Source organism: Mirounga angustirostris, unplaced genomic scaffold (assembly GCF_029215605.1).
Source record: "Mirounga angustirostris isolate CCGP_5_RB_7025 unplaced genomic scaffold, mMirAng1.0.hap1 SCAF_5, whole genome shotgun sequence".
Taxonomy (NCBI): Eukaryota; Metazoa; Chordata; class Mammalia; order Carnivora; family Phocidae; genus Mirounga; species Mirounga angustirostris.
This window is the reverse complement of record NW_026991713.1, coordinates 178,856,352-178,870,140: the sequence shown is the minus strand read 5'-3', so window position 1 is coordinate 178,870,140 and position 13,789 is coordinate 178,856,352. Positions and strand designations below refer to the sequence as shown.

Genomic DNA, 13,789 nt, shown 5'->3' with positions numbered 1-13,789 from the left:
TAAACCAAAATAAGTGGACATTCTGTGTTCACGGGTTGAAAAACTTAATGCTGTTAAGATGGCAATCTTCCTCAAAGTGATCTGCAGATTCAATGCAACTCCTCTTAAAGTCCTGTTTTTGCAGAAATGGGAAAGCCGATCCTAAAATTCATATGAAATTACAAAGACCCCAACAGCAAAGATAATCCTGAAAAAGAAGAAAGTTGGAGGATTCACATTTACTACTTTCAAAACTTACCACAAAGTGACAGTAACCAAAACAACGTGGTGCTGATAAAGGACAGACATACAGATCAAGGGACCCAAACTGAAATCCAGAAATAAACCCAAGCATCTACGGTCGAATGATTATCAACAAGGGTACTGAGACTTTCAGTGGGGAAACAACAGTCCTTGAACAAATGGTGCTGGGACCATTGGACGGCCATGTGCGAGAGAAGGAAGGTGGATCCCTACTTCACACCGTCTTCAAAAATTAACTCAAAATTATTAAAACCTAAGTGTAAGAGCTAAAACTACAAAACTCTTAGAAGGAAACACAGGAGTAAATCTTTGTGACCCTGGATGTGGTAACGGTTTCTTAGATATGACACCAAGAGCACCAAATGACAAAAGAAAAAACAGATCAAATGGATAAAAGCCAAAACCGTGTGCACACCAAAAGACATTCTCTAGAGACTGAGAGGACAATTCACAAATTATCTGATGAGGACTGAGTACCTATAATTTATGAGAAAACCCTACAGAAGTCTTACAACTCAACAAAAAGACAAAAGAAAATAAGAACAATTTAAAAATGGATAAAGGATCTGAAAGGAGATTTCTCCAAAGAAAACCTACAAATGGCCAGCAAGTATGTGAGGAAATGCTCTATCCACATCAGTAGCCATCAGGGAAATGCAAACCCAAACTACAATGAGATGCACCTATAACCCACTACGATGGTAACAAGCATGACTGCGCCCTCTCCTTCCTGATGCTGGTAATCTGTGTCTTCTCCCCCCTTCTTCTCATGAGTCGGCTGGAGATTCACCAGAGTGCAGTCTCCTGGACAGGACTCACCTCTGAGTGGAGACCCAGAAGGTGGGGGACCGATGAACACTTAGAGGCGGAGCTCTCTAGAGGGTCTGTGCCCTCAACAGACGCGGATGCGTGCACAGCGCAGGAGACACGGCTCCTCGGTGGAGCTGCCCAAGCGCCGGGCACAGACCTCCGTGGCAGCAAGCCAGGATGAGCGTGGACCAGCCTCTGAGCTGCCTGTCTCCTCTGGTGACAAGGTCGGTCCCTCCCTCCTTGCAAGGGGGCCGGGCCTGCCAGACTCACTCACAGCTCCAAAGCGTCAGGAATGCTGATGGTACTCGAGGCAGGTTCGCTAGTAGAGCATAACCTTTAAATAGAGACAGTGTGTTTCAGTTTAATTTGGGAGGATACACAGTTCGATCCCAAGGGCCTTACCCAATTCCACGAAGCCACAACCGGCAGGAGGAGCAGGGGAGTGGGCCCCTACCTCGACACGATTCTAGTGAACCCAGCACTGCTGAGCACCAGAGGAAGGATGCTCAAACCCCTAGTCTGTTTCACTACTTGCTCCCGGGACGCACAAGGGTCCGCCTGGGCCAAGGCCCACTGCGTCCCAGGATTCAGGCTGCTGCCTCTCCAGAGCCCCATCGGGGCAGGTGACTCAGGTGTCCCAGAGAAGAGACGCAGCCGAGGTCACAGTGGGAATCCTGGTCAGAGGCCACCTTTCTGCTCAGCTCTGGGTCCATCATGCATCTGGGAAGGGCCCTGTAGTGGCTGCTTCCTGGGGAGGGGTGAGGGGCCGAAACAGATTGCCCTCATCACGTTCCATCCCTTCTGGAGGGACACACCCAGCATGACAGGCCACCGTAGCCACCGGTGGCTCTCCCGGGCATTTCCTAGTGAGCACAGCTGGTCCCCGAGCTGGGACATACCTGCCTGCACCTCAGAGCAAGAAGCCCAGGTGGAGAGTGCGTGCAAGCAGAATTTTCACCCTACAGGAGCCGCTCTCCACGCCTGCGGAGCCGTCCCCTACGCCAGCACATTTGCTAAGACAGAGGACCCAGTGAGCAGGCTGAGACAGCGCCCCAGAGGCCATCAGCCTTAGGGCCGGAGAGACTGGCCAGGGCAGCCCAGCAGCAGGTGACAGGTACATGGTGAGAGAAGACAGGAAGGCCCAAGAGACAGACTTGGAGAAATCCAGTGTTTTAGCCGAAAAAAAAAAAACCAAAAAGAAAACAGAAACGAAGCCAACGATAGCACCCAGCTAGCCCAGCCGTGGTTTCTGGTGCCCCAGGCCCAGCTCCGCAGAGGGGGAAGCCCACCCCCAGGAACACGTGGAAGGAGGCGTCCACGTGCTTCCAGCAGGATGGGATCCAGACGGTTGGCTGAGGCAAGGAGGCCACCTCCTTCCAGGACAGCAACGGTTGACACCGGGGGGGCGAGACTGTCAGAAAGTCCAGGAAAATCCCATGAGAATGGAAACCCCCTCTCCAGAAAATGTGTGCACAGTTCTAAGGACTCTGGACCCTCTGTGTCTCCATGGGTGACATCAGGGATGCTGCCCACGAGGAAAAGGTGTCGCTACAGAACGCCTGAGGTCACCTCTGCCTCATGGGGTTCACCGGGGGTCCCAGGACACCCACGTTCCCACACTTCCCAGTCAGGAAGGCTCAGGACAAGTCTGGCTGCGGCCACCACGCGAGCTTCCCCTAGAGGCCGCAGACTCCAGGCCGGCTGAGCCCCTGCAGAGGACCATGGGCGCCAAGGCCAGGACCACATCCGACCCAGCTCCCCCCCCAACACACCTGCAAGGCGCACAGCGAACACGTGGGAGGGGAACTGCAGCGACTACCGAAGATGTGGCGGAGTTAATAATACGGTAAGGAGCAAAAATCACATAATGCGGACACAGTAAGAACTGGCAGTTGAGAAGGAGCGAAGCCAGAGAGGGTCACTGCAGAGCACGAGACGTTTAAAGGACACGCAAACACCGTACTTAGAACCGGGACGAGCACGAGAAGGTCTCCCCAGCTGGAAGGAGGCCCATGGTTTTTAAAGATAAATTAACCAATCTCAATCTGTGGCTGTTACAGATTCTCACTGCGCCTCGGCTTTGTGTGCTGGGGCCCGTTGGGGGGGTCCCTTTCCCCGTCTGGAGTGCCCGCCTTCTCTCGGCACCCCGACCCCGTTAGGGGCCCCGGCAGGCTGCTGGTGAGCGTGGGGCTGCCAGCCAGGGCAGAGAGCAACGTGCGAGTAATGGAAATGATCAAACACCCAAGCAGAGACCTAACAAGAAGCGTGCAAGACTCACCGGAACAACGGACCAAACTCCAGCGAAGGCCATGAAGACCGAGAGGCCAGAGCCACGCCCGGTATCGCGGACGGGAAGTCAGCACTGCACAGAGTCCATGAGCACAAGGCAGCAGGATTCTTCCGTGAGACCTGACAAGCTAACTCCGAGCTTCACCGGGACAGAAAACACTGAGAGGTCATGCCTTGCCAGATACTCAACACGCTACGGCTCTGAGAACTTCGACAGCACGTTGCTCTGCTCCAGACAGGAATAAACCAAAGTGCTCCCGCCACACCGGGGAGTTTTCTTCTCCTTTTGTGCAGGGATCCAATTAAGAACCAGAAATTACACCACTAGACATTTATTTTCTAGGCTAAGAAGCCATCTTCTCAGGATAGTGTCCCTAAGATGCAGATGGATTTTTTTTAAGACAATAAATCACTAACCTCTTGTTAGGTCTTTGCAAACCTGGCAAAACCAAAAAGGCCGGCCCCCACACCGGGAGAGAGGCCCGGGGGCACATGCTGCTTCCCTGTGTCCATGTCCAGTCGCTCAGCACTTTAAACCCGAGTCCGGGGCTCGGCCACGTGGGACTGCGCTGTCCTCACGGGACAGCTGGAGTGAGCAAGCCCCACAGTGCCCACCGGCCTGCCACCTGCCCGCCCACTAACTGTACCTGTCCCCTCATCTGAGTCACGGCCAGGTCACCGGCACCCGGAGGGTCTGCAGTGAGGACTCAAAGACACGGTCCGGACACAGCGGTGAGCGTGTGTCCAGCACATGGGAGCACTCGGCACTCAGTGGCTGCGGCATGATCTAAAGCAGGTTCATGGCGAGGACGACGGCCATGGTGACAGTCACGTGCCCACCAGTGAACGTGGGATGTCTTCGCGGGATAGCAACGGGGGGAGGCAGAGGACGATTAGCTCGATGCTGAGGGAGAACTGGGCCCCGCGCGACGGAGACACATTCCAAGGGGCGGAAACAGCATGGGGGTGACACGGAAGGGTGCGGGAAGCCGTGCACAGAGCACAGCAGGGGCCTCAGTGAACACAGGCATGCAGAAAGAGAACAGCCACCCGGAAGTGGGGTTCAGGACCCACTCGCTGAATCCGACAGACTTACCATTAGCATGCAGAGCCATGAAAGCTGTCCAGTCCCAGGTGCGTGACCCCTTCTCTCCCTTAGGAGCTACATTGTAAGACAGGACCACCGTGGCCAAGGGCAGAGAGCCCCAAGCTGGCCGTTGCCAGGGCCCAGTGGGGAGCACCTTGAGGAGGGAAGGACCCAGGGCTGGACTCTGGACACCCAGACGCTGGGGCTCGGGGGACAGACAAGCCAGTGCATTGTGGAGAGCAGGTGCCAAGCCCTCGTGAGCCCTGCCCCAGGGCGGCTGTCAGGCTGGAAACTAGCTCCACGTCCCTCAGGCACCCACAGCCCTCCAGCCCTGAGGCACTTGCCGGGGACTCTGCTCTCGGGGCAGCCCTGTGCACCCCAGGTCAGCTCGATGCTAACTTCTAAATACGCCTCATTGAGCCCTTCTCCCTCCATCCCTAAAAATGGCTTCCCAGCTCCCACGGAGCTGCCCCAGGCACTCATCCCCAGGAGCCGGCACTCAGCAGAGCCTCTCCGGGGGGCACACACAACTCCGGGTGTCTGGCACTCCCCGGGTGGGGGCAGTGAGCACGCAGCCTGTGCTCACATGGGTCAGGGCAGCCAGGAACACAAGGGACAGTGCCACGTACTCAGGGGTCCTGAAGGCCCTGGCAGCAAAGCCACGGGAGCTGGGACCCGCTGGGACCCGGGCCTCTGCCTCCTGAGGAGTAAGGTGGGTGACGACAGGGTCACCTAGCAGGGCTCCGAGAGTGGACATCTGCAGAGCTCTTGGAACGGCGCCCGGCTCGCCGTCAGGCCGGGTGAGTGCGCATTCATAAACCTGTCACCGTCGGTGTTCGGGGCACTCAAGAACCAACCCGGCCTGCAGATGCCCACCCCAAATCAACCCCACCACACTCTGCGTGCCCACTCTGTGCCGGATGCCGCTCGCCTGCGGGGAAGGCCGGTCTCCCGCACTGGCTCCCCGAGGAAAAGCAGGACAGCCAGGTGTGTGGCCAGATGCTGGTACAGAGGCGCAGAAGCAGTGACCCCACGAGACACTGGGGGTGAGTGCCTGCGGCAGAGGGGCCGGCACGGGGACACACGCAGACTGGTCAGACCAACCAGGTCAGCCTGAGACATGCAGCCGCAGCTCCTGGGGCCCGGCCCGTGGGGCACCTGTCCCCCGCCTGCCGCCTGGGGCCCCGACGCCTCACTGGGTCACACTGGGCTCCAGCAGCGGGTCACAGACTCAGACACCGTCCTGGGGGCGCAGAACCCTGCGGGGGAACAGGCTGCCGCCAGCCGTGGGTCCCTGCATGGCGTCCCCCATGAGCCCTCATGACTCCCCCACCACAGACGAAGTTCTCCCATCGAGGCGGCGGGGGTGGGGGGGTCTTCCAACCCGGGCTTGGTCCCGTGGCAGGATGGATCCGGGACGAGAAACGCGTCACTATCGGTCACAGAACCAGGAGGTTCTCGTAAGAACTTCCCGGAAGGCGGCTGGCAACGCTGGCGGGCTGCGATCAGGCCAGGTTCTCGGGCAGCAGGCCGCACGGATGCTGGCTGCCAGCACTGAACGACGGGAGCTCACACGCCTCCTCCCGACGCTTCCCGGCCCGTGGCGCTGCTTTTACAGCAACAGAGGCATCAGCCAGGTGCACGCCGCTGTGCAGGGCCCCTCGCAGGGCTTAAAATCGGCCTCACCATCATCTCCGGTCATCTCGGAGCCGCGGCCAGGGAGGCTGGCGCTCTGGGAGAGGCCACGTGGAGGCCCTGTCCTGCTGGGATGCGGCCACAGCTCGCACACCCCGGGAGCACCTGCGGCCAGAACGTCTCCCGCCAAGCCCTTCCCGGCTGACCGGCCACGGGCCCGCAGGCTGGCAGTGCAAGCCCACAGGAGCCCAGGGGGCACGGGACTCAAGGAGGAAGTCTGCGTCGTTACCCGGAGTCGTAAGGGGTGTCACTCCCTTTTAATCAGAAAATAAATCTTCACTTCTTGCTCCCCGGAGTACATAAAATATTAGAGGGATTTTTATAGTTATAATCAAAAAACTGGTTTCTCCAGCCACCGCTGGCCAGATCTAATTAGGGTGAGGGATGTTAATGATACAACTATGGCCCAGGACATTTTTCCTTGTGATATTAATTGCATTTAAAGAGAAAAGCCTGAATTGTGCCTTGCTTCCTAATTAGCATGCATCTGCTAATTAATAACAGAAAGGCAAACCATCTTTGTCTTGTCATCTGCAATTAACTACAGATGTTTAAATTCTTTTTTCTCTCTTCTCCTAAATACTGAATCAGCTTATGGCCCAGAGACAGCAGGCTGGGAGAGGTGGCACAGGAACCAGGCCGTCCCCAACACCTGGACAGAGGTGCCCCCATCACACCCATCGCCACGACTGGCCCCGAAACGGGGTGAGGGCCATAGAGCAAGACCCAGGGTGGCTCGGTCCCCGTGTCACAGGAAGCTCTGGCCACCGTCCCCACCTTCAAGCTCCCACAGCAACTAGGGTTTATTGCAGGGCCGGAGCTGCCTCCTCACTGGCTGGGGGCCCACCTGGCCCTCATTTCCTCAGGAGGCAGGAGGTACGGCCCGGGGAGGAGGGAGGGAGAGCAGAGGCTCACAGGCCTCTGAGTGAGCACCTGCTGTATTCCGCCGGGTGCTGCTAAGTCGGGAGGAGAGAGAGAGGAGACACAAACGGGAGACAAGCTCAGGATGTGACAATCAGAAGGTAGAGATTAAACCTGCGTGAGGTGCAGCTACAGCACAGATCCAAGGAAGCAAGGCACCCACAGCATCCCACTTGAGTGCACCAAGCACCTGCACCTCCGGGCACAGCTGGGAATGAGCTGGGAGACGAGCCGGGTCCCCACCTGCGTGCCCGGCTCTGCGGGGCTAGAGCCACAGGGACGTTTCACCAAAGCTCCCCAAGGAGCATCTTCCCCAAAGCCCTGGCAGCGCCTGGGGAAGGGCCCCTGCACGGAGGTGGGCGCCAGCATCGCCTGGGGAGAAGTGGGCCCCCCACCCCCACGAGTTCCAGTCTAATTGGTCTAGAGGTGGAACCGGGCTTCAGTGTGTTAGGGCTCAAGGGAGTTTTACACAATGCAAAGAAACTTTATGGGCAGAAAACAAGGGAAAACACAGGCAGGAAAGCCACTCTCCAGCCCCATGTCTCTCAGGCATCCCCAAGAGGCGAAGCAGTGGCCCCTGCGGCCTGACCGTGGGAGCTTCTGTCCTTTCCAAACCCCTAGGAGCCAGGGAAGGAGGACCAGGCCTGTGCTCGGCACAACTCCATCCTCATTCCTCCCGCCTGTGTGTGCCCAGCACGGACACACGGCCCTCGGGCACATGTCCATTCAGGTCAAAGCTGAGGGAATGATGCATGTTGACCCACACGTCGGGCTCTCCCCCCGGGTTTCTTCACCCGCAGTCCCATTAGTTACGCACACGCACGTGAGCTAGGCCGCACGGTTTACAGAGCTCCCTACCCCAGGCTCACCGGAGGCAGGCACCCCCGTCAGGCCCTGCCTGGGTCCCAAGCCCCTTTCTCCACCAGACGAGGGCAAAGGCTCTACGTGGAGGCATGGTGGCTCCCCCTCAGTCAACAACGAATGCCTGCTGCACTCAGGGACCGGATGTGCCCTCAGGGGCCCCCGCAGGGGAAAGACCAGCGGGCTGACTTACAGATTGAAGAACACGTACGTGACATCAGGACCGTGCTGCGGGGCTGCCTCCCAGCTCCTGGGGGTGGGGCTGCCCTCCCCGGGCCACATGTCCGGGTGCTGGAGCGGCCCGACGCAGCTCGAACCTCAGGCTCTACCTTCTTGGCTACGTTCGCCAGCTCCGGAGGGCGGACACGTGCCAGGTGCTGGAGGGCCTTGACGTGGGCGCTCACACCCCCTGGCCCAGACACCCAACAGCCAACGGCATCTCAGACCCCCATGCTTCTCTCCTGGCTTGCCCTCCCCAACCTTCCCATCCCACCTGGGACTCCCCCGCCCACTGCCCAGGCCATCCTGCCATCCTTGACCTCTGGACTCACGCTCTACCTACCCTGCGTCCACCTTTGGCACAGCCGGTCTGGCCAATGCCCACCACATACCCCTGCAACCCTCCCTCACCCCTGCCGGTCAGGGGCTCTGAGCACAGCTAGCCTCAGGCTCCCCGATGCTGGCGCCTGGGCCTCATCCCAGCCCATCCTCAGGCCCCTGCCTCACGAGTGGGCCTGTTTCGGGTCTCCCCAGCCCCACCTCCACCACGGCCGACAGGAGCAGTGGCAGTAAGACACAGCTGGACAGCCTGAGGCTGTGGGGACGGCTGTCAATGGATGAAACAAACCCAGGGACGTGGCATGCCAACTTGTGGGCCACTCCTACATTGCAGATGAAGGCCAGATGACCCGCTCAAGGTCAGGGGCTGACAAGCGAGGACTGCACACCAGGAACCCCGACTTGTGCTGTGAGTCCCTGAGCCCGCCCCAACCCCAACTGGCTGGCGTGTGGCCTGGGGCAGAGCTGCCCCACAACACCTGCAAACGTGCCCCGTGGCCCTCCTGTGACCCTGGTGGCTGGGTCCCCACAGAGACCAGACCATGGGCCAGAGCAGGAGGAAAGGCCTGCAGCTTGTGTGGGACAAAGATGCATAAAAAGCAAAGCTGTCTGACCCCAAACGGTGGTAAGGAAGCCTCTCGGCCTACAGGCTGCCCGCTCGGGGACAGGGGAGGGGGAGACGTGGTCCAAGATGGTGGCACGTGGCCACATGGCCAAGGAGCACACCTGATGCTCAGCAGGGCAACGCGGGCTGCGAGCCTGATGGGCAGACGTCTTGGTCCACACACCCTGTGAGGTGGGGCCACCATGGGCCCAGAGCGGGGGGACAACCAAAGGACGACCTGGCCGTGGGCATCAAGCAGGGATCACGAGGGTTTTCACATCAGCTCTATGTCGGGCGGGTCATGATGTGGAGCAGAAGGGGCACTGGGGTCCCCACGTCAGAGTCCCTGAGGGGCCAGGCCCCGGCTCCCAGGCCCCATGCACTTCCCATCCCCACCTGCGTTTCTGACGAAGGGAAGCGCTGTGACCATCAGGGACCCGCAGGCTTGCGCCTGCATGACAGGGACATAACTCCCTCCGCTCCCGGGATCTAAAGCACCCCATGCCCTGAGCTCCTTGCGGCCACAAAGACCACCACCAAGAGACTCACCATGTCCGCTCTCTGCTTCTGGCCTCCCAGCTCCTCCAGGGCCTGTGACAGCTGAGCCTTCGAGACAAGACAGAAAGCAGGGTCAGTGGGCCTCCCGCGCCCATCTCCACTGCCCCCACCGCCCCCACTCCCTACTGAGCACAGGGTTCTCGGGAGCTGCGAGGCGGCCCACTGCTTATAACAGGTGACCGGGCTGGGGTGGGGGTGCTGGGGAAACACAGTGGGAAGTCCACCCCAAACCTGCTGGCGAAGCAGCAGAGTAGTTACGGGGGGCAGAGATGTTCCCGATGGGGTTTTCACACCCCTGGCAAGAGGAGTGCAATGCATGTCCTCCTGGCAAGTTCCCGTTCTGGAAGAAGCCCTGACGGTGACTTTCCCGACAGGGCCAACATCTAGGAAAACCCGACGCCCCCCAACCACTGTCCCCTAAACGGGTCTCTAGGATCCTCCCCAGGGGCCTGCCCCACCCCAGGACAGAGATGCGAAGGGAGGTTCCTGACCGTCAGGGCCAACGGCAGTGCCGGGCCAGGTCCCAGCGACCCAGCAGGAGCTCAGGGGTGGCCGCCCTCAGGCCTGGCCAGTCCAGCTGGCATGTTAGGTCCCGACGGATGCCAGCACGGAGCGGGCAGCAGAGCGAAGTCCAGAGCAGCCCAGGGCCGAGGCCCACCAGACCCAAGCGCTCATTGCTCCCGCATGCCCCGGGCCTGGACGCCACGAGCACGGTGTATGCAGCCTGCCTGGGGTCCCGCACGGACACTCCCAGGCCAGGACGCGCCACGCAGGGACAGAAGCGGTCACACACCTTTCCCAGAACCCAGTGGAAGCAGATGCAGCAAACGAGTCGTGGGGCCTATTTTACGTGCTGGCAGCGACTGCGGTGCAGAAGCGCGGGGGACACTGGTGCTCAGGTGGAAGCCACAGGGTCTGTGCCAGCCCGAGGAATGGCCCGACCCTGAGCAGGGACCAGAGCAGCCCACAGACTGGAAACCTGGGCCCTCCCAGAGTGACAGGCGGCAGACACACAGAGGTCACGCACCGCCTCCCGCTCGGGGCACCCCGTGGGGTCCCAGCGTCCAGCTCCTGAGGCGTGCAGGGAGGAGACCGGCGGTGCTGGGTCCTCGGGCTGCGGGAGACCTGCATCTCGTCATGACAACGTCTGCGTGCACCCACCAAGCCTCCCAAGCACACCCGCTTCCGACACGCCAGCCCTGCTGACGAGGCCAGGCCTCCTGCTGAAAGCTCGTCAGTGCTCCGCGAGGCACATGAGCAGCACGGCCAGGAGCGGAACGGAAAACACGGCAAACACGGCAGGACAGGAATCACCCCCTCGGCAACGGAACCTCCGCTCCAACCCCAGCTACAAAACCGAGCCGGAAACCCCAAACTAAACGCCACCATTAGAGCCAGCGCTAAGCTTCATGCCCAGCCCCGTGAGCCCATGAGGTGGCTCCTCACAGCCCAGCGGCCTCAGCCTCACCTCAGGCCAGGCACAGAGGGATGGGCGCAGCCACCAGGTGGGCGGGGGGACCGGTGGGGGGCACAGGTGGGCAGATGGGGGGCTGGCAGGGGGCAGGTGGGGGCACAGGTGGGCAGGTGGGGGGCAGGTGGGGGGCACACAGGTGGGCAGGTGGGGGGCTGGCGGGGGGGAAGGTGGGGGCACAGGTGGGCAGGTGGGGGGGCTGGCGGGGGGCACAGGTGGGCAGGTGGGGGCACAGGTGGGCAAGTGGGGGGCTGGCAGGGGGCAGGTGGGGGCATAGGTGGGCAGGTGGGGGGCAGGTGGGGGGCACAGGTGGTGAGGTGGGGGGCTGGCGGGGGGCAGGTGGGGGCATAGGTGGGCAGGTGGGAGGCAGGCGGGGGGCACAGATGGACAGGTGGGGGGCTGGCAGGGAGCACAGGTGGACAGGTGGGGGGCTGGCGGGGGGCAGGTGGGGGCACAGGTGGGCAGGTGGGGGGCTGGCGGGGAGCACAGGTGGGCAGGTGGGGGGCTGGCAGGGGCAGGTGGGGGCACAGGTGGGCAGGTGGGGGCTGTTGGGGGGGAGGCTGGCGGGCACTGCAGAGACCACCTCTCGTGGGCAGGATGTGATGTTTGAAGGACGGCCAGGAGAGGAGGCAAAGGCAACATCCGCACTGCGGTGGCCTATCTGTAAACTCACAGCCCCCCGAGAGAGACCGTATGCACACTCACTCGGACAGACCGAGATCCGCTCTGCAGAGCCAGGACGCAGCCCACCCAGGAGTGGCACCTGCTCTTTCAGGCTGGCATTTGCAAGTGGCTTGTCAGGGAGAGGGCAGCGGACACATGCCGCCCGCCAGACAGAGGGCCCCGGGCAGCGTGGCCCCTTTGCCCCCCACACCCCCTAGAGGGTCGGTTACAGGGCTCATGCTGGGGATGACGTCCGGCCCCACCCCGGGGCCTCCCCGTCTTGCCCACCTGATCGGTGCTGTCAGTGGACACGGAACAGCCATGGAGCAGTAATGAAAAACAACGTGACCGAAAAGGGCACAGACAGACGTTTCCTGGAGGACAAAGTACCTGTGCTGACGGGCACATGTAAAAGGCCGTCAGCTCCACTAGAAACCAGGAAATGCCCATCGAGGCCCGCCGCGAATTGCCACTCTGTACCCATTTGATTGGCAGAAACAAAGAACTCGGGCAATCCCAGGAGTCAGGACAGACGGCGGGCATAAAAACTAGGAGACCGCTCTGCGAAATGAGTTGGGTTTTGCCTGAAGTCTAATGCGCGTGCGTCACCTCTCACTCCGTGATCCCACCCCACGAATGCGTTTACAGGAAACCACAGAACATGTGCCTGGCTGATCTGCGGTGGTGAGCATCGCAAACCACGAGGGGTGAACCCACACGCTGTGGTGTATCTGTGTGCACAGCGGTGGGACCAGCGTCCCCACACGGCCCTTGGGCGCGGCCCCCCGTGAGGTCAGCCAGGAACGGAGGAGAGTGCAGGGCTGAGTCTGCCATGGGCACGCCAGGTGTCAGCCAGGCTCCCGCACTCAGACTCGGCAAGCAAGTCGCACGCAGGAAAGGAGCGGTGACCCCCGGGCCAGTCTGGGTGGCAGAGTGGGCCCCACGCCAGGACGCTACAGATGGGTGCAGACACTTCACCGCGGTCTCTGCGAGGACGCGGGTGAGCAGGGGTGCCGGGACTGTGATGAACAGGCCGAGGCTGATCCAAGATGCTCGGTGCCCCGCTCAACATCCCAGTCCCTGCGAGAGAGAGATGCAGGTGGCGTGCTTCTCAATCCTCGCACGACGCGGGGCTCGGAAACGGCACAACTGTGACGGAGACTCGAGAGGGCTGCAGAGATGCAGGGAAACCAGAGGAGCTGGCAGAAACCCGACTTGGAGGAAAGTCAGCCCTGCGTCGGGAACCAAGCGTTCGCCCACATCTCCCTGAGGGAGTCCCGCTTGGGGCAGCCGTCAGGAATACGCCGCCCAGAGACTGAGGCCGGGAGGCCCTGGCACCCTCCCTCCGGCCAGCCCGGAGAGCCCACGCTGTGCGAGGGGACCCGTCACACTCAACAAGACAGACGCTGACAACTCATGTGTCCCACGGAGGCAACGGGAGAGCGGGGGGCGCCCCCCACCCCCAAGGTGCCGAGCCAGAGACACAGGGCCGTCCCCACCCAGGGCACGGAGTTGCTGAGAACCGTGTGCATAGGCAGGGAGGGAGCGCTGCGGGGGACAGCGTGTGCATCACACCCCAACGAGAAGCGGGGTCCGGAACACGTGCCCCCTGCACCCGGGAGGACAAGTCGGGGACGAAGAGAGGGTCCGTTGTGCTACACGAAGGAAAAAGTTTCCAAGAGCAGGAAGCTCGCCCTCACCAAACACTACCCCACAACCTGTCACATGCCCCGCCATGGGAGGCCCTCTGTGTCCAGGACCCCAAGCACGCGGGAGGGCTCAGGTCGGGGAGGCCACGGGGTGGGCTGCTGACACAAGCCCATGGCCGAGGAGCCTCACGACCAGGGGATGGGCGGGGTATGGGCAGGCAGCACAGGACGGAGCCTCTTGCTGGGCGAGCCGACTCTCCTTGGGGCCAGACCCGTGGGTGCGGGAGGGGCGTGTGCCCTCTGGCTCACGCACACAGGACAGCTGACGCCTTCGCAGGAGCTGGGGAGGGGGCAGCGGAGAGGCTCCCACATCCCAGACT

The 13,789-nt window shown here is 61.1% G+C and overlaps 1 protein-coding gene across 20 annotated transcripts in view; it reads right to left on the bottom strand.

The window, feature by feature from the left end:
- MAD1L1 (mitotic arrest deficient 1 like 1) overlaps positions 1–13,789 on the bottom strand; it is a 315,585-nt gene that overhangs the window by 120,445 nt on the left and 181,351 nt on the right. For 17 of the 20 annotated variants that reach the window (XM_064593404.1, XM_064593403.1, XM_064593409.1 and 14 more), the window contains one exon: positions 9,618–9,674. The exons of 2 other annotated variants lie outside the window; for them this stretch is intronic. In XM_064593404.1, the coding sequence (XP_064449474.1) occupies positions 9,618–9,674 (57 nt within the window). Of the gene's footprint in view, positions 1–1,062; positions 1,373–9,617; positions 9,675–13,789 lie in introns of those variants that run through there. One more of the 20 variants, XM_064593414.1, reaches the window with a different exon arrangement.